The 21,640-nt window shown below is 35.5% G+C and overlaps 1 protein-coding gene across 1 annotated transcript; it reads left to right on the forward strand.

Annotated features, from left to right (window-relative positions):
- Positions 1–14,402: 14,402 nt before the first annotated feature.
- On the forward strand, positions 14,403–20,028 carry LOC149575988 (U3 snoRNP-associated protein-like YAOH). Its single transcript, XM_089793711.1, has 5 exons — positions 14,403–14,514; positions 14,560–14,683; positions 18,479–18,803; positions 18,891–19,115; positions 19,708–20,028. Exons 1-5 carry the CDS (start codon positions 14,403–14,405, stop codon positions 20,026–20,028), a joined length of 1,107 nt encoding a protein of 368 aa, XP_089649837.1.
- Positions 20,029–21,640: the final 1,612 nt, after the last annotated feature.

Raw genomic sequence — 21,640 nt, forward strand, 5'->3', positions numbered from 1 at the left:
GTTTGTCAAACTACCATGACATGTCCAACAACATATGATATATGTCCATATGTATGATATCACACAACAACTTATCCTGGTAGCTTCCAATCTTGAACTTCACTAAGCACTGCTCATTGACCATGACCTTGTGGTCATCTTGCACCTAGGCAATATGATACGGACACAAATTTTTATGCCTCTTGAGATTTAACTTCATGATCATCATCTTGTCTAATACTAGATTGTCAGTACTTCCACCATCAATGATCACATCACAACACTTATCTTCACATTTGCACCTTGTGCGAAACAATTTTTTTCTTTGATTTAGATTAATTCTCACAACTCAATAAGACTCTTTGATTAACTAGGACTTCTCCTCTTTCAACATCTTCATAATGCAATGATTTGGCATCTTCATCAACATGCACAACTCTGGCCTAGCCTTTAGTTCTTCTATCTATTCTTCCTTGGCACTGGGAACATTCAAATGTTCTATGCCCTTCTTCTCCATGTGAAAATATTTGCCGTGAAAACCTCCTCTTCCAGCTCCTTGCCCTCTTCCTCTTCCTCTCTAATCTTTGTTGTTCTAGTCATGGAAGTGATTGTAATTATTTCCTCTCTAGTTTTGACTACTACTACTCGCCTTGTCCTTGTTCTTTTGATCATCATTTCGGCCTCCATAAGACCATCTACCAAATCTTCCATTGCAACCTCTTCTACTATTATTGTTATCAAAAATTTTGTTTATCTTTTCCTCAACTCTTAGGGAAAAGTAGTATGCCTCTTGAGTATTATTTATTCAAACTAGACTCAACTCCTCCTGAATGCTTGGCCTTAACCCATTAAGATAACAAAAAAATTCTCCTTGTCAACTTTTGGATGTTTGGTTCTAATGAGAACTCAATAGAACTCTTTAGTATAGTCTTGAACAAATCTCTTCGCTTGCTTCAACCGTTGCATTTTCTTTAGCAGATCAAGCTCATAATCCATGGGAATGAATTGTCACTTGAATTTAACTACCATTTGGTGATTTTTTCCTCTCCATTTCTATTTCTCTCCAACTGAATATCCTGCCACCAGATCTTTGCATGTCCCTTCAATTTCACCTTCAAAAACTTGACCCTATTAGGATCCTCAATATCTTCATACTCAAATTATTCCTGCAATTCATTGATCTAATTGATCAACTCATCTGGGTTAAGGTTTCTCAAAAATGCAAGAACCTCAAACTTAGGTCTTTTACTAATATTGGAGATGGCTTTAGAAAATCTTTCTTCTTGAGGGTTCATAACTGGCTCTTCTTCAACATTTTCTTCTTCTTCGCCTTCATCATTGATTTTATCTCTTACAATAAGATTTATGCCTCTATGCATATGTTTTGTCAATGCTTGCATTTGTCTCTAAAGGATTCTAAAACCCTTAGGTGTAACACATGTGACTCTTCCACCACGCTCTCTTCATGGAGGCATTTTTGCACTTTCACAGAAATCCTAGTGCAAATTGCCTCACAATTGGTGATCTATCTACATGCTTAGCCCAAACCATGGTCTTGGTGGAATCGCCTCAGAGTCGGTGATCTATTTACACACTTAGGAACTCCTACTCTGATACCACTTGATGAAGGGTGCTCCTCTTAATACAATAAACATATAATAGAAACAAAAAAAACAACAATTCGTGAGAACAAAACATGGGCTTTGTTGTCACTGAGGTTTGCACCCTTGTCCAAAGCCTATGCATGAGGACAACCTAGTGAAACATGGAAACAACCTCCAAGCTATGGGACTTGAACTATGAGGTTGAGTCTCCAGAGAAGGCTAGCTTCCTCTTACTATCAGGGTGCATCTAACTAGTCTTGGAGAGGAAAAGGGAGAAGGAGAACATGAAAGTGAATATACCTAATCTAATCTAAAGAGGTGATGCACCAAAATAGAGTGTTCAGACCAATCTCTGCTGATATATGCATTATTGAACCAGAATGAAACTAAGGATATACACATTCAGACTTGCTTTAATATAATAATCACATGCAGATCAAAAGACCGAGATGAATGTCACAAGGAAAGAGAGATTCACTTATATTATCATTCATGGGCCAAGGAGATACAGTCATGTAGATCATAGATCTCTACAAAACATCAGTAAGAGGCAAAGAGTTCTTGCACTTTCCTACCAATGGCTGAAATAGATAAGGCAAAAAATCATGTAGTTCAGGGGCACAGGGGAATTTACACTAAGAATCTGTAGAGCAATAACAAAGAAAACAGAGAAAGGTTGACCCCTTCAAATTTTTTAGAAGTTGCCTTTATAGCTCAGGCATAACTAAGATTCCTCCAACTGAAGTTACTCCCCAACCACTACATTAAAGTCCTACATAGAACAATCATGGGGATCCAGAAGAAAATTCGATCTGAATATAGCTTTTTGGTAACATGAAATCTGATTTTAAACTAAAATAGGGCCTCAAAAAGATAGAAATGACACCATAATTGTGCTTTGACCAGGTAGATAGGTTGGATCGGGGGGTAGAGTGTTCCTCTTTGTTTCATATTTACTCCAGGGTGGTTGGAATCGATCATAAGATAAGATTATGCAAAAAACTTCGCTATCCTCTATTCCTAGTTCACAAACCAGCGTGGTCAACACGTCAACATAACCTTGGCACTGAAATGAGCCACATGGACCAACAATCTCTTTTCACTTTTCCACCCCACAAGGTCTTCCCGAGGTTCACCAATCTTTCTTTACTAATTGCGTCAATTCCTCAAACTCCAACTACGATGGTCACATTAACTGCCAACGCATCTAACCGTTATTGCCTCCACCAGACCCACTAGGACACATTTTATCGAGGTTCTATGTCGCTATGCGTATCCTCCAAGAAATTTCCCATAGGGAGATAGCACCCACCGTGGATTTAGACTGATCTGACGATCATGAAGACTCACCATATTATTGCGCTATCTCCTTAAAAGAAACTTGAAAACCTAGGCCCACGAACCACTTGGAAACCACCTGTTATCTTCATCTTGGTGTAACTTGGCCCTATTGATCCATGTGGCACAATGGCGCTATGTCACTATGGGTAATATCCTCACAGTTTTCCATAGCGAGATAGCGTCCACCGTTGATTTTCCCTAGATCTATGGTGATCAACAAAAATGCATGACTACACACCGAGTTGGCTGAGTGGACCAATGAAATATCACCATTGTACTATGACCCACCTAACAACTGCCATCGAGGACGAGCCATAATATTACTTTGGAGAAGGGCATGCCCACGATGTTGTCTGTGCCATGCATTGCCGAGGCGCTATATCGCTATGGATAATTTCCTCGCAGTTTTCCATAGCAAGATAGCACCCACCATTGATCCAGACTGATCCGAGGGTGAGGAAATCTTCATGCATTCAAAAGGGGCGTGGGTCCAGGTAACTGTTGACATCAACGAACTGCCCAGCTCACGACGAATCAAAGCCTCATTCCAAGCATAGTCATCCTTCCACGTTGCCTGAGGTCCCACCGTGTGCGCCAAATTTCATCACTGATATCGAATGGGGCATGCTTGGGACCCACCTTGCTTTTGATGTCGCCGTAGTATCATTTTTCGTCTGGGCACTATGTCGCTAACGACAAGGAACACAAATTTTTTGATAGTGCCATGGCGCCCACCATGGATCTATCAAAACTCGAAAATGGAGAAACAACAAGGAAAGGGAGGACCCACCTGACACATGGCCAAAAGGCGCTATGTTGTTGTTGGTGTTTGAAAATGTTACCCACTTTCAATTACCCTGATGAGAACAAGATGCATCTAGGGGCAGCTAACTCCCATTATCAACACATCCATTCAGACACTAGGCCAACTATAAGGCTATACTCCTTCTGCACTTCAGGCTCTGCAAAACCTAGGTGGGTGAACCTATAGATTCTTCATATGGTACTAGTTGTCAAAGCATACACTGAATCTATTAAGCAGATGAAAACCCCTTATATCTCCTAGTGGCTTATGAAACAACACAGATTCTACAATAGCTAGGTGCAAACCTATATTATTCATAAACTGAGTGAGGGTTTAAACTTTTATGTCCACTTCAACATGAAGGGAAAATGATTGATTCATATTGAGAAAAGACAGCATGTCTAATATGCAACAAAAACTTGATGATCCTATAAATGACCAGTGCCTTATCCAATGGGGCAATCCTATACTCCAGAATTATGCATCCTTGAACATCACTCAACATATGGCATATGTAGAAACATTCATGTTCGGTTTGTTCACCTTATGAATTAGGCAAAAATATCCAATATAACCCCATACTTTCACACATCCTTCTTAGTGAATCTACAACCTTGTCTGAAACCACAAGCAATTATATGACTCCTTGAGTCAAAGGCAAGAAAACCTCAAACATACAACCAGGCAATTGCAAATAGGTTCAAGATCTTTGTTCTTGAACATATAAAATTACAAATTCAACAAGAAAGGAGATAGAATTATATTGAAATTCAAAACCTTCTGCACATTGTATTTATCTCCTTGAAATAAGTACATTAGGAATGCATAAAACAAGATACAAGATCACACTACTATATCAGAACTATCTATAAAATCCATATGTTGTTCATACAAGATATGCTGGGTGTATGGATTTCACAGCCTGAGCAGAGCTCTAGGAACTGAAAAAATAGAAAACCAACCAACCACCTTTCTCTAGCCTTGGGATCTCACTTAAATACCGTGAGATGCAACAAGCTTCAGGCATAGAGAACTGACAAGTGTCCCTTACAAAAGATATCACAAGTTTGTAACGGAAGAAAGAAGAAAAATGATTAACAAAACATCATGTAGATCAAATATTCTTCTGTAAGCTCCTTTTTTGTTACCACTTTTTGCTGATTCGGCTCTACCACTAATTTGTTGTGTGCGCAATTGCTAAGACCGCCCTATCAATGACAAAATCAACTTTGAAAAATACGCACCAACCTAGGCCCATGGGTTTTGTCAAGATGACTACTAAATGAGAATCATCTTTACTTCCGACTCTTTACTGATCATGCCAGGCTTCAGAAATAATATAATCATTACTTAGCATGTAGTACAGAAGCCAAAAAATAATGTGGTTATTAAAAATAACAAAATAGGGATGCTCTGATCCCCAGCCACGTCTGCTTCCTTAACCAACTTCTTGCCAAAATTTTCCATCTACTGACACAAAAAGGGGGGACACGCACAAAAAGTGAAAAAGACTATACCCAAGGGTATAAAATCTTCCTCACCCTCTTCCAAAACTATGCATAGGGTCTCAAATATTTCTGCTACCCTGGCATCAAACTAAGATGCTTTGAAAATTTGTTTAAAAGATGATGTTTCTGCTGAAAAGGTTGCTAGCTTACAAAGTCTATTCCTTGTTCTTCTTACCACCTTGGTGACTTGACTACGACACCTAATTACTAGCTTTCCTCTATCAAAAAACCATACACAGGCATACGAAGCTAACCATTTTCCTTTTCTGAACCATCCTCTAAAAATAAATAAATCATTTTTCAAAGTATCAGTGTCCCATAACCAACTACTCTTAACGAACAATCCTTTCGCTATCCATACCCTCAGATTTAGTCAAATCTTTAGAAAAATCTTTTGAATAAATCACCAAGACTGAAAAATGTAGAGACTATGGTATACAAACTTACCTAAAGCCTTTTCTTTTATCTCTGTAACTTCTGCATTTTATCCTTGAGCCAACTACTTGACACTCATGCCAAATTTATCTCAATCCCAACAGTAATTTTTTCCATTCAGAGATGACTCACGAATTTCTACTCGCATAAGTTGATATTGGGAAAATCTCACTTGTCACACCCTATTCTTTATTTTCACATGTGAAGGTTTTCATGTCTCATTAATATGCATAATGATACCACCTTCAATAGTAAAATATGCACCGTCGATCTTGAAGATCTTATAAGTTGAAATTGTGAGCATGACGACTTCGAAATCCACTAGGCAAGCTGGTCCAGAATAACCCAATCATAATTAGCCATGTGTGCAATTTATCTTTTAGTGGGCGCTTCTTGCTTCTAAGAAATGCAAATGCGCAAGAACCGCAGATTTGAATTGAATCAACGACCTGAGTCCGCCCCACATGTCAGGGTTGTGCATTCCCGCAATTCTTATCTTGCGAGCATGTTGATATAGCGGGCCAGCGCCCTCCATCCATCTAAAGAAGATCAATGGTTGATGAAAAAAATCATGAATAACCATTGCACTGTTCCTTTATCACAAAACACGTGACACTTCAAAATGGCATGATTTTTTTAATTGCGATACGGGTCCACAATCCTTTTACCCGCATTATAAAATCATACGAAGATAAAACAATGTGGGCAAACGCTAGCCCTTGACGTTGGCTTAGATAGACGGTGATTCAGAATTTCAATAATAGGCAGCCCATCACAATGATCCTGACCAATGAGAAAATACCTTTTATTGCACATGTTTTGACAAACCTGACCACGACATTCAAAACTTCGGTGCCCATGACATCGTTACTTCCTCGCATATTGGTCCCATTGTGCCACGCATCGCAAAGTGGCACGCCCGCAATATTTATCTGCCTCTCATCTTGAAAATGTGGGTATGCCTCATTCGTCGATCTCACATAGATCGACGATGTTCATAACTTGTCCTCTTCACTCGTACGAACATCTCCTTGTGTCTTCATAAGGGACAGATGTCACTTATGCGCTTGCCCGCATTTTGTAACTTCCTCGCATTTTGAAAATGCGGGCCAATGCCCTCCATTGATCTGAACAAGATCTTCAATCGCCGAGACTTGCATTGTAAGTTTGAAAAGTAACTTTTTGGATTTTAAAAACGTGTAAACCTTGATTACCTTAAACTTAAAATAGATTTAATCAAAACATTATTTCAAGTTTGCCTAAGGTTTAAAAAGGCATGCCCTGAGCAATAAAATGAGAAGGGGCTAAAGGATTTCAAAGGACGTGGTGGATTTGTATAAAGTAATAGGTTCTTGACTGAATTCTGCATATTAAATGGGGTAGAAAGCAGATTTAGGATTTGTTCAAAATAAGACTTTGTCATATAACTCAGAATGACAAATTATCATCATGGAAGGCTTAGGCAAACTGAATGAAAAGTGTCAGAGACATTGAACACCTTAAGGATCTCAAATGGACAGCCGAGTGCACATTCAATTATGGGCATTCATAGGGCTTGACTTTCTCAAAATTTCAAATGGATGCTCAAAATGGGAATGCAATTTTGAGCGCCAACAGTTGTTATGGCAAAACAACGTGCAACTTCCCATAGCGAGATAGCGCCAACCGTTGATCTTCCTTAGATCTAACGATGGGGACTTGCGAGCCCGCAGAAACATTAAAATGCGCAAGGAAGAAATACCATAAGGTTAGCCTAAGGTATTTTGCACCCTTTTGAATATTTGAATAGTTAAAACTTGTGAATGTTACTATGTTGAATTCAAATGTAGTGATTCTAGCGGGAAGGCAAAAATGACCAACATGCTTCTTATTGTCACTGCAAATGCATAATTACAAAATTTTGAAATACAATATGCAAACCCACATGGGCACTTTCCTTTCAGTAATTTGCAACATAGAGCTATGAACTATCACCCAGAGTTGTCCTAGACAATGTACGAACATTTTTTAAATAGACATATTTACACCAACCGAGAAGTTTCTAGACCAATCTTATTAGATTTCCATAATTCATTAAACATATAATTTTTGCTTCTAGATTTGGTTGTGTTTGCTTTTTTTAGCATCAACATTTCATATCACACTTTGTGATCCATCATCAGGATGAGAGAATGCAAGAATGGAATAGTTTTTGGAGTATTCTTGGCAAGATTATTGAGGTAATAATTACCATTGCAAGTCTCTAATGATTTAGGTTTAGCAATAAGTTTCTTTTGATTAGTGGACAAGAGCTTCACATACGTCTTGTCCTACACAAGAAGCACACATTGATTCCTCCAAGGAATGTAACAAAACAAGAAACCAATTGATCATCCAAATCATTTCCCCCCCTTGGCGATTTCTAGACTAGGGTTGAGAGATATAAGGACCCTTGCATTAGTATGGAGGAGAAGATAATTAGTTTTTATCAACCCTTATAACATTTATAATGAGTTAAAGAGCACGAGGTACAATATTGAACAAAAATGGAGGAGCATTTTCATTAGAGAGCCACCAAGGGCAAGATAGGGCAAAAATCTCCTCTTGTATAGGTTATGGAGACCATGAGATGACCCAAAAGTTATAGGCACCTATCCTCCAAAACTGTCTTAATACTTTACTTTTCACTATTATTGTTTATTGAAAACCCCGAAACAATCCTTGCTATAACATACGAAAGCATGAAAAGTGAAAAACTAATCTTTTTCCCCATACTTTATGAAGCCACTCATTTTAAAAAGTTTGAGAAGGCAGATTAGTTAGTTCCTGGGTTGCTAGAAATACAATAGAGCTCTTTAATTTAGATTTTTCTACATCAATAGCCATGACCATTTGTTGGTTAGGTTTAAGCGTTGGTAGGTAGTTCCTTACCTCTATTGAAGTCCTTGGTAGAGGTGGATGTGGTTGATCACTACTTGTAGAAGCGTGCTCCATCTAGGATTGAGAGAGTTTCTTGTAATGCTTCCTTGAAAGACCTATGTTCGACCACCAACAATTTTTGGAGACATTGAACACTTTGATTATGGTTGGCCATTGGGAAATAAAGACCCTATCGAAAAAAAGGTTGGAGAAGGAAATAAATGCTATTAATAGAAAATGACCTTCTACACACAAGGAAGGCCTACTTGAAGATCATACTCAACTCGTAGTACAATTAGTAGATTTCTTATTTATATGTGAAACTATTTTTTAAACTAGTTATCAAAAATTAAATGAAAACAACTTCAAATTAATCTGAAAAGTATTGTAATATGTCTACCAATATTTATATAGTTATGTAGATTTGTAATATTTATATAGTTATGTAGATTTGTCATATTTATATAGTTATGTAGATTTGTAAAAGTATATGTTAAATAATTTTTAAAAAAAAAAAAAATTCCTTTCATCCAATTTAATTCTTTTCAGCCGCATAGGCAAGATTTAGTCCCCCTAAACCTAAAATTTATTAGTCCCTGCCTAGGGAACTAATGTTTTCATTAGACCCCCTATTATTAATTTTTTCAATGTTTCAATCTTATATTCTAAAGTCTAAAATTGGTATATTTTTAAAATCAATTTTTGTGCAATAATTTTTGAATTCTTATTGGTGAAGACCAATTTTGCTGGGAGTAAAATTAATTTTTCCAAACAAAAAATGAAGAGATAATTATGAGTGATTTTCTGTCAGACAAGATAGCCAGAGAATTAACTTAATAGAAACTTGTTTTTATTCGTACTGCTAACAACTTGTCTAGTTTTTATTCGTACTGCTAAGATCGCTGCAAAATTTATGAGTGATTTTCTGTCAGACAAGATAGCCAGAAAATTAACTTAATAGAAACTTGATACTTCTAACATCCCCGCAAAAGACAGACGAGGAATTGTAATTTCTGAGAGAAGAGAAGGCGTTATTTTCCTTGGGGATTGTCAGAAAACTTGATGGCTCCAGACGGTCAGGTGCATGTTATCTGTTCGTGACTGGACTTGCATTCGGTGACAACTTCTCAAAATAAACTCCATTCAACTCTTGTAAACACCTATACATGTTGATAGGCTCCAAATGAAAAGATGTAGAAACAATATGCGAACAGATGGATGATCTGACAAGCGATTAATAACATTTAAGATGGAAAACTAAAGAATACCTCATACTTCTTTTCTCTACAGGCTCCTACAGATGTTTGAAAGGATAGTATTAGCTGCAAGTAAAAGGAAAATCATGGGCGACAAATCTTGTGCAAGTAAAACTTCTTTCTTATGAGTCTGCTTTAGGTATGTTCTTAATTTTACTCTCTTTAAGAGTTTGTTAAGCTGATAATGGTTATTGGATAAGTTAAGCTAGTTGTTGAATAAGTTAGAGTAACTTAAAAAAATGTTATCTTTTCTGTAAAGATCATTGCATGTATTTAGAAAAATAAGCAAACGATTTCCCTACTTTTAATATCTGCTGTAGGATCTTAAGCAAAAACAAATAAAGCAATAATCGTCTCTCAATATAGCAACTGCAAAATACAAACAAGATGGCGTTAAGGGGTTTTTGCATGCAGGTGAGACATGCTCGATTAATGTGGTTGCTTATTAAAATAATTGTAGTGACCATTATGCGCCTAAACAATCAAAACAATTGCTATTTAGGGTTTCTCCTTCCACATAAAAGTGAAAAATGAGGCACTAATGCACTATGATACATAAATTTTCCCAATAAGATCATGCTATTTTTTGGCCATCCATGGTATGTTGCATTATTAATTTTGTGCTGTAACTTGTGGCCTTTTCCTTGTAATAGACGATTAACTCATTTTTCTTTTTGTTATTTCTATGCTATAAAAATTTCAAGACGCTTGGATTATGGACTCTGCAACATTATTGAATCATGGCATCGGAAAATATTTTCCTCACTTAGTGCCTCTTCTCTCATCTCCTTTTTTGCAAGATTGCAATCTAGTTGTTTTGTACAATCGTCATGAAGTTTGGTTTCTTATTTTAGTGTCTCTAAAAATTTAAGATTTCATGAAGCTTTTCTACATATTTTTGTAATATTATGCTTGGAAGATGTAATCTCTTACATACATATAAGATTATCATTCATTTTTTTATGATTTCTGATTCATAGACAATCCATCTAAGCGGTTTTCTATAGTTTAAATTTTCATCGTTTCTCCATAAGATTCTATGTTAGACAGTGATCACAAAAAATATGGTAAAAGGTAATGTGCTTATCAGTGTCCATGAAGCATAAATGTTGATTGATTCAAAATGAAGTACGAATGGATAAAATTTAAGGATATAAGGGAATAGTAGAACAAAATATATGAAATAAGAACAGAAATATAAACAGGTATATTAAATTTTACACAATTATCAGACTAAAGAGTTATATCAACTACTTGAGTTGGAGCTCTTTCAAAGATCTCTGACCATTCACATCCTTCTCTATATCATTCATCTCCATGTTTGATAATATCTAACCTCCTTAAATAGTATCAATTATGGCTATTAACACTTTTGATGACCATTGACTCTTCCATTAATGTTATGGCTTCTCTACAATTCACAATCAATTTTGTACACCTCCGGGATTCTGTTTTATTGGCAGTCACTTACGGTAACTTCACTATCCAAGCAGTAGCCTTCTTCAAACACTTCATTGACTTCAAAACGGTGATTTCTTTGTTATCCATGTCTTCAGACAGAAAACTATTGCTGCCTTTGAATATATTTCCTTATTATCTTGGAAATGACTCTATACTATGGAGATCGTTTTCTTTCATCTCCAACATTTGGCTCAAATTGCTGGCAGATTTTATTTGCCTCCAAATAATTGCTCTCTCTAACCATAAGATAGCTACAAACTTTATCAACTACCTCTATTTACTACAACTTTTTTAGACTCCCAACAATCTTAGAATTACTTTTTCTTTGACTAAATAACAATCTGCTTTCTTTTTTGACAACGACGATCCAATTTTCTCTAGCCTAGCAATTCCTTTCTTTTCTTCTGAAAATCATCTTGCCATAAAGATCATCACTTCCTCACATGGATCTAATGTGAGATGGAGGAATTAGAAAGGGGGCAAAAACAAAAATTTAAAAAATAAAATAAAATTAATGTCAGAAAAATTGCTTTCATACATTTGATTCAACTTCAGCCTTCCATTCAAATGCTATTAAAATCCATAGCTTTGAACAACTTCTTACAGCACTGAAAAGATGCAGTTTGTCAGGAGAGTGCAATACCAAAAATATTATCATATATTATATAGAGTCTTATGGATATGATGAAAGAGAAAGATAATAGTAATGTTAGAATAAGCCTAAAGTGTAAGAAGTCACTTGAGGCAACAGTGGACTGATTAGAGGAGCTAATGTGATATCTTGGCAAGATTATCTTTACTTGATGTTGAGATTTGACTACAGACTAGATGCAGATACAAAATGTGTGACAATGAACAATTTATATCTGGTAGTAAATGAAGAGTCTTTTGAATCCAAAAAAAGATTACTATTTCAATGCTTAGTGAGATGTAACTTAATGAGATCTAGAGTTGCTAGAAGCAGCAGGTCAATTTAAATAAGTAGTTGGATTATAATCTCTGACACTGATCTTAGTTATAAGAATTTATTACTTTCCTGTAGATTCTCTTTAACTTATTTTGTAGCAAGCTTTTTCCATATGTACTTTCCTTTTGTGATTTAACTTTTGCAATTCATTATTAATTTATTTAGGTTTTGGATAATAATAACTATGCTTGGCTCTTTGTTTCTATTGGTGATTGCCTAAAATGATTGATCTCCTTTAATTAATTTGTGTTAGTCATCTTACAACATAGAAAGATAAATTCAATTTTTTTGAAAATCTTATAATGGGATGTTGAGTATGTTGTTATAATTTTGGCATTCTAGGCAAGTGGATGTTGTATTGTGACTCTAAATAGAGCCTAGATATTCTTTGCCTAGATTATAAAATTTGACTACATTTTGTAAATATTATAAATGTTTCTGATTTTCTATTCAATGAAATATTATAATCGTTTCTATTTTTCTATTTAATGAAATCCTAGAAATATGTGAGTGCTTTTAGATTATTTTTTAACATTGAAAATCAGTTTCCAAATGAATTCAAATAGATGCATTTGTCTTGCTAAATCATCTTTAGCTTCTCTTTAACATTAAGAAACACTTATCAAAAGTGTTCAAACAAATGCATTTGTCTTGTAGAATCATCTTTAACTTCTCTTTCCTTCCCTTCATCAACCTACACTTGCAAGAACTGTGACTTCTCTTTCTTTTCCCTTATTTGCCTACACTTAGCAGGAACTACGCTGTACTGCAGCTCTTCTTAATGATTGTCTGTCAGAGAAGATAGCTAGAAAAAGTGGCAACCATCGAAAAACTTCGTCCAAATTCTAGAAATATCTAGCATGTCCTCTTCCAATTTATCCATCGGTGGTCAGTCTCTGAAATTGCAATTGCAGGGCATATGCGCTGCTATGCATGTAGACGTAGATAAATTAATATTTTATTTCCCAAGCTAAATCGCCCCAATTATTTCTTTATCATCGAGGAGTAGCTTTTTTGACTGATTCATTCTACTTTGTCTGAAGCGTAGTAGTACATACTGAAACCATTTTTGAAGTATAAGTAGTGTTTGAGAAAAATCTAACATTATCACGAGGGTTACAGTGTTCTTGTGTCATAATTGATGGTGTTTTTGCACAGGTTTTTTTTGCTTCCAACAGCTATGCATACTACATCTGCAAAGATTTTCTTTGAAGCCTGGATAAGCATGGGATGGATGGCCTATTATCCTGCTCTACTGTGAATCGAGGATGTCAAGTTACATGATTTTAATGGAGCCTATGGTTGGTGGCAATTTTTGTGGCAAAATTCGGTGATACGAAAACCCTAAATTCAGATGATGATGGAAGTTGTTAATTGAGTGATTTAGGAAAAGTCTGGCCGTGCATCGATGGAGTCAATGCAGGCCCAAATCACACGCAAAATCAAATCGAAATGTTTTCGATTGTCAAAGACAATGTATGTTCCACTAGGAATCATGACCTGTTGTCTCCCAGTCTTCCTTTGCAATTTAGAGTTCTGCATTACAGCCCACGAAAAAATGTTTCCTTGTGGCAGTCACGACATAACGTTGACAATTCACATTTTTTTGTTAAGAAATGAAGAAACATCAAATCTCACAAGTTTTTGTATTCTTTTGTTCAAAGTGTTTTTCCACAGTAGGATCAAGCAGGCAATTCTACATAATTTTATCACCAGAAATTCAACAGCTGTGGACTGAAAGCTCACATAAAATGTTATTCCTTAATGTAGAAACTGAACATTGATGTGTCATTGTTAATTACGTGTGATATCAATGGTCTCGCAATAAAAGCATTAATTCACCATCTGCCCAGCCAATCTGATTCAGGCTCTCTGGCGCCAAATAAATGCGACCAGATCCATAACTTGACAACTGTCATTGATTTTGATTTTTCTCTAATATAAATCTCCATGAAAACCAATACCTAGCTAAATCGGTTTTTTCTCTTACTTGAACTCCTATTTTTTTACAAATAGGCAGGGACTCCAGCTCCATAAGAGCTCTTGTTTTCAGAGGTTTAAGCCGATGAAAAAATGCAGTGGCGGCCACAAAGTTTCTGAAGGAAGGCGCCGCCATTGTTAAATCTGAAAGGATCAAGATTTCCGACAATGTTTAATATGAAGAAAAACCAGCAGCGCCATAAGAGCAATGTTTCCAGCGGAGGAGGAAGAGGAGGACAAGGAGGAGGAAGTAACAGAAAAAGAAAAACTCCTGCAATTGGCAATGACCCATTTTTCAACGATAAAACCTACAAATGACAAAGAGGGAAGGGGGAGGAGATTCATAGCAGCGAAGAAGAAGATGACGATTTTGTTGATAGAAATGGGGAGGAAGAAGATGAAGACGTCGCCTTGGAAGATACAGAGACTGCTGATGATAAGCGACTTAAGTTGGCTAAAGCAAAAAAAGACAAAAAATCATGATTATGTGTGATTAATCATTAGTTGGCATGTGTAGTGATTCATTCTCCCAAAATCAAGATTTTTTGGTCAACGACTTTCAACTTTTTTTGCAATTTATTAGATGATTAATTGGCAAAAAGTGACAATTTAATAAGCAAAATAATTACGAGAAACTAGCAGAAACTCTAATAGCAATTGTCATGGGAAAAACTTGCAAAAATATGACGTGTTTCTCTACGAAATTGATGCATGGCATTCAAGATGCAATTGGGAAAGTGGGGTTGAAAGTTTTGCGTAGTCGCTAAGTATTGTAGATTCGGGAAGTGGCATGAGGGATAGGCAATTACAAAGAAATTTTTCCTCTCTGTATTGAATATATTGTATAACTTGATTGATAATATTTCTTTTCTAACATTGATTTTGTTTATGTGAATTTCAAATATTTAAATTGTTGCAATATGAAGCAAAAGAAGATCATAACAAAGCTTCCTTATTTGTTGCAATATATCTAAAAGAGCAGGGTAACATTGTTTTTCACTATCTATTTTAGAGAAAACAAAGAACCCGTTGATAATTATATAAATCACTTTAGGCTTGTCAGTTATGACATATAAGTTCTTATGATTTATGAAATTGCTCAATATTTATAACTTAAATTAAATTTATAATTCATGCAGCTCAGTCTTTATGTTCAACATATATAAAATTGTTTTGTTATATACATGTGTATATATCACTTCACATATGTGTATGTCATGCCAACTTTGTATATAATTGTTTGTTGAGTGTATATAATGAAAGGAACTTGAGAGAGTTCTAAATAATGAATTTTCCTTCTTATCAATTGATGGGATTAAGGGGCTTCCTAATGAATGCTTCATAAGGCACAATACTTGTTAAAGGTTTTGCAAACAGGGTTTCAAGCAAAGTAGCCTTAACCTTGGATGAAACTCCATGGTTAAGCATGTCTAAGCTATAATACTAGGATGAATGACCTCTCGAGAAGTCCTAATGCTTCACCTCTACGAGCTTCACCTAGATGCAACGAGTGGTTAGTGCTCCATTCATTTTCATGAGAGATGGGCTCTTGTGAACCACTACTCACAAAACATGGGTCAACGAGTTTAACTCAAAAATTATTAGCAATATCAAAATTTAACTTATGGAAAATATCTCCAACTTATCATTTGATGAGCTTAAGGGGCTTTATAATGAATGTTTCATAGGGCAGAACACTTGCTGAAGGTTTTGCGAATGGGGTTGCAAACAAAGTGGGCCTAAAATTGGAGGCAACTTTGTGGTTAAGTGCACTTTGAGTTGGAGTAGTACTAGGATGGGTGATGTTTTGGAAAGTCCCGATGCTTCACCTCTGCTCATCACCTAGATTCAATGAGTGTTAAGTGTTCCATTCATTCTCATGAGAGATGGATTCTTGAGAACCACTACTCAAGAAACTTGGATCAATGAGTTTGACTCAAAAATTACACTGATGAATTTTGATAGAGATATCATAGTTTGACTTGTTGTGGAAAATATGGCCTACTTATTATTTGATTTGTATAAGGGGCTTTCCAATAAATGGTTCATAAGGCACAACACATATTGAAGGTTATGTAAATGGGGTTGCAAGCCAAGTGGGATTAACTTTGGAGGAAACTTCGTTGTTAAACACACTTGAGCTAGAACACTATTAGGATGGGTTACGACTTGGGAAGTCTTGGTGCTTCACTCTTTATCACTTAGATGTAATGAATGCTAATTGTTCCATTCAATCTCATAAGAGATGGGTTCTTGCGAACCACTAATGAAACTTAGGTCAATGAGTTTGACTAAAAAACTACATAGATGAATCCTGATAGTAAATATAACGATTAGATTTTCTGTGGAAAACATCTCCCACTTATCAATTGATGAGTTTAAGAGGTTTTCTAATGAATGGTTCTTAAGGTACAATCATGGTTAATTGCACTTATGCTTGGAGTAGTACTGGGATGGGTGACCTTTTGGGAAGTCCTAGTGGTTCACGTTTGTGAGCACCACTTGGATGTAATGAGTGCATAGTGTTCCATTCATTCTTATGTGAGATGGAATCTTGTAAACTACTACTCATGAAACTTGGGTCAATGAGTTTGACTCAAAAACTACACAGACGAATCCTGATAGCAATATCACAAATGAATTCTACTTAAATGAATATGAAGATTTTCATTTATTGACAATATTTTGCAAAGCTTCATTCTGATTTTGAAAAATAAGAAAGCCCACATCATATTTTGTTGTTCAAATCATAGCTTGATTGAATTCTAAACAAACAATATCACGGTTAAAACTTTGAGTACTCCAAGTTTAAAATATATCAGGAGGTTGTGCAAGTGCTTTGAATCATTATGTATGTCCCTTTTCATCCATTCTATGGAAATGTCCTTTAATTAAAAAAGAAGCGCAGTTCTTGACTGCTTTTCTTGAGTTTTTCACATTTTTTTGTCTATATCTGATTTTTGTCGATTTTTTCCAAAATTCCACTCCTCTGGTTTGCGGATTTAAAAATTCCACTCCTCTGGTTTGTGGATTTACTCCCCAAACGATTTATGCTTCTGTGGGGCTCTAAACCATGAGATACTCTGCTTTGGTTATCAGTAAGTTTATACATTGCAAGTTGAAGTTATGATTTTATAGTACCTAAATTTCTGTTATAGTACTTTGCATTTTTGCAGTACTATACATTTTTTATTTTCGCTATGGCCTTAGTGGAACTTAAATTTAGGGACATTGCAGAAATTATCTTTTTGGGACAAGTTTTGCATGTTTTTCTTTTGGGTGTGGATCCAACTCTAAATGATGCCATGGATATACAACTTAAGCTTTTGCACCAGAAATAAGTCACAGTTGACTGTATGCCATCAAATTACAATGATCTTTTAGTTATTTTTATTGGTTTCTAGAGTTCTCAACTGTATATTGGTTTAGTTGTGTTTTATTGTTGATGCGACAAATAAGAGCAACTTGATGGCCTGGAGATTCAAACCTCTTGTGTTTAAATTTTTTATTATAAGAACTTTTTTTCTTGAGGTGATTCTTTGTGTTTATTTAGACCAGGGCTTTTATTTTAAATTTTTTGAGTTTCATTCACCAGAGAATGGTTCAAACACTTAAAATTAGTAGTTATGATAATCTGAAATATTAACAGAAGATTGTTAATCTGAAAATACTTGCTTGTTTACTTGATTGTCAATGAAATATTAACAAAATACAATTTAAAGATAATTTTTTTGTAGATGTTATGATAGCTTGCTGGTGCATTTATCTTTTCTCTACTTCCAGAAAAGGCATCGTATTCAACTGAACTGCCTAGTCATTTGATTCTGTTACATGTGTGCATACTTCATTCAAGGAACAAGTCTATGCGCATGAATGTTTATAGCTGTTTTAGTTTCTTTTTTTGATGTTTATATCATGAATTTTGAATAGCTATCCAGCCTCTTGGTAATATTTTTTTTTTGCTAAAGAAATGTTGATAGTGTGGTTGGTGCTGAGTTTTGTAAAAGAGTTCAATGCATAGCCTTGTATGATGGTTTGAAGTAGTAAGTAATTGAGTGGACAATTATTCCAAATTCAAATTCCAAATTCCAAATTTCTCTAATAAGTGCCACAGGAAATTATTGATTAGCCCTTCAGAATTTTGAAAAGAATTCATTTAGTAAATGGAAATTCAAGACAATATGTTGTGGTATGTTAGTTTGGTTCCGTATAATAAATGAATGCTAAAGGTCAATTCTCAACAGGGTTGTGAAGCCTTCCAATCAGGTAGAGTGGCGAGTTGTTAAAAGACACAAGCAATCTGTAACAGCTGTAGCTCTAAGAGAAGATGATTCAAAGGGTTTCTCAGCATCAAAAGATGGTACTATTTTTCATTGGGATGTTGAAACAGGTGCAAGCGAGAAATATGACTGGCCCAGCAAGGAAGCCCCTACAAAAAGTTTAAATAGGAAGCAGGGCAGCAAACATATTCTATCAATGGCTATCAGTTCTGATGGCCAGTACATGGCTATTGGAGGATTAGATCATTTTGTTCATCTATGGGATACCCGCACACGGGAACATTTTCAAGTACTAATTTCATAACCTCTAGTGCTTATCCATTATTAATCTGGGCAGAGCAATCATTCAATTTTTAATCTTCTCTATTTACTGCAGGCCTTTCCAGGTCACAGGGGAGCTGTGTCTTGTTTAGCTTTTCGGCAAGGTACACAGCAACTCATATCTGGATCATTTGATCGCACAATCAAATTGTGGAGTGCAGAAGACAGATTGTACATGGATACTCTCTACGGTCATCAAAATGAAATCCTAATGGTAGATTGCTTGCGAAAAGAACGAGTTCTTTCTGTTGGACGTGATCACACATTGCGTTTATGGAAGGTATCTTTTAATGTATTGGTGGAAGGATTTAGGCACTTAGAGATATCCTTTTTCATAGATAATTTTTTATATAGCAGCTCAAGTTTACATTAAAAAATAACGTCACTTCTTTTGAGGTGTTTGATGATAGTATTCTGAAATTTTTGCTATCAGTATGTGTTGTGTGTCATGAAGCAAATACCAAGATCTGCTGTAATTTGCTTTGAAACTTCTTGTCTAGAAAATCTGAATGATCTTATGGTGTAGGTGCTTAGCTCATCATATCATTCTCCCAATCTAGTGTCTATATTATGGAGCATTCCCGTGGTTGTGAAAAGTTCGTTTTATCTTTCACAATATTTTACCCCTTTTTTCTAGCTTCCCTGTATAGTTTTAGTATTTTATTTGCTGACATTATATAAAATGATGGATCATTTATTGCTAATGATGTTCAAGGCAGATAAACTAGAAATTCCCATCACCATCCATTCAGTGGCTTCAACTTTTATGATGAAATCTATTTATGGCCTTTTTTCTTTAGAGTGCTTGTGTGATGGTTATGGTTTACTGATTATTTAATAGATTCTCCCCAATGACTAACTTTGGTGTGCAGATTCCTGAGGAGACGCAGTTAGTGTTTAGAGGACCTGCAACATCTTTACAATGTTGTTTTTTTGTCAACAATGAAGAGTTTATATCAGGTTTTGATGATGGAAGCATAGAACTTTGGAGCATGATGCGGAAAAAACTAGTTTTTATTGCAAAAGGTGCACATGGGCATGCGGGTATTCAACATCTCTTAGAGAATCATGGTGCTGGGGAAAAGCCAGAAGAAATGACATCATCACAAGTTAATGATGGCAATGATATTGGTAAGCAATTTGTAAATGATAATTGGAAATTTGGGTTTAATGTCATGCCACTGTTTGATTAAAATGCCAACATTGAACAAAAATAATTGATCTATTGAGAAAGGTTAAAAAAGACAACATTGAACAAATCAATTAATTTGCATAGGAAGGTGCAATTGGCAATTATGCTAGGCAAAATAAGTGTCACAACTGCAGCTCTTCAAACTTGAAGTCTCTCTCTCTCTCTCTCTCTCTCTCTCTCTCTCTCTCTCTATACTATTCTGGAATCTCTATGGTAGATATTTTTTTAAAAATCAAGGATGAGTGGACTATAGAGATAACCCCTGTAACTAGCCAAATTTGTTGCACTTTTGTTTTTGTCTGATAACTTGTCAAATTGTTCGCCCATGTGTAGAACATAACAAGTCTGTGATTCATAGATCTATGTATTTCCAGTCCGTGTTGTTATTTTTTGCATGCGAGTGGATGTTTTAGTCATAATAATGCTAGTTTCATATGCAATAATTTGCTGAATGTACTAATTGTGTTTCCATTATTAAAGTCATCAACTCCAATGATACATGGCAGAACAACAATTCATTTTATTCAAATATTGAGACACCTAATCAATAGTTGACAAACTACCGTACCTAGATCCTAAGTCATGGGATATGCCAAATTTTATCCATGAAATTTGAATTTTAGCAAATTTTACCCCTTTCCTAACTTCACCCAAATTCTATGATATTTATTATAAGTATTGGTATTTAATTTAATATTATTTATTTTAAAATAATATCGAGTTATTTAGTTTAATTATTTAGCAATGAAAAACTATTTCGACAATTTTGTTTTGAGTGGGTTTTTGGCATTGGGACAGATTCTTCCCAAGATACTAGGCAAATAAATTACTGTTTCAAATACCCTTTTCAGAGATACAAAATGCATACTTCAATGTCACCTATCACTCAACCAGACACGGCAATTTAGTGCTGTTTGAGACCTAATTAGGCCACTTTTACAAAGTGTCCTTGAAACTTGCAACCAAGGTCCCAAACCTCCAGCAGTATCCTATTTTGACTCCAAACCAAGGATTTTGTGGTTATTTTGCATAGCCATACTCACTTGAATGGTTAATCAACAAACCCTCACCAAGTACTCCCTAAAACTAGTGCTTTTTCCAAACGACCCTTACAAACACTTCCAGACTCATACGAAACATCTCTCACCTTGTCTTCAACTTGCTTAGACACATTCCATCAGAAAAATTGGTCCTCAAGAAGGCAAAACTCTCAGACCTTCATCATGGCATCACCCATGCACCTTCTTGAACCAGCAAACTTGCACCCTAGTTAACTTCTTACTGTTTCACCTTTCCTGCATTAGACCATCTTAGACAATGATATTTTACATCTGATATGACCTATTCCCCATGATACAGTGAAAACAGAAAGAGGAATGGACCTTTCATTCCATTAGACTCTCAAAATTGACTTATTCCTTAATGCTGAAACAGGACAGACAGTTATTGGACTGCAAAATAGATTTGTTAAGACTTTGAAATGGATTCAACTTTCTCAAATAACTTTCCACAAAGATTGAGAACAGTCACTAATTCATAAAGAATGTAACTATGAACTTCTATGAATGGAAAAACATGCAAAATGGACAAAATTTGAGGGAAATCTGAATCTT

The sequence above is a fragment of the Cupressus sempervirens genome, chromosome 1, assembly GCF_028749045.1.
Source record: "Cupressus sempervirens isolate cs-2001-9-10 chromosome 1, ASM2874904v1, whole genome shotgun sequence".
In the NCBI taxonomy this organism is placed as follows: domain Eukaryota; kingdom Viridiplantae; phylum Streptophyta; class Pinopsida; order Cupressales; family Cupressaceae; genus Cupressus; species Cupressus sempervirens.

Excerpts from the sequence above, each read along its gene's own strand:
- LOC149575988 (XM_089793711.1), top strand. The coding sequence starts at position 14,403 with ATGTTTAATATGAAGAAAAACCAGCAGCGCCATAAGAGCAATGTTTCC. Across the intron at positions 18,804-18,890 it reads GCACACGGGAACATTTTCAA|GCCTTTCCAGGTCACAGGGG; the intron begins GTACTAATTTCA and ends TATTTACTGCAG. Across the intron at positions 19,116-19,707 it reads ACACATTGCGTTTATGGAAG|ATTCCTGAGGAGACGCAGTT; the intron begins GTATCTTTTAAT and ends TTTGGTGTGCAG.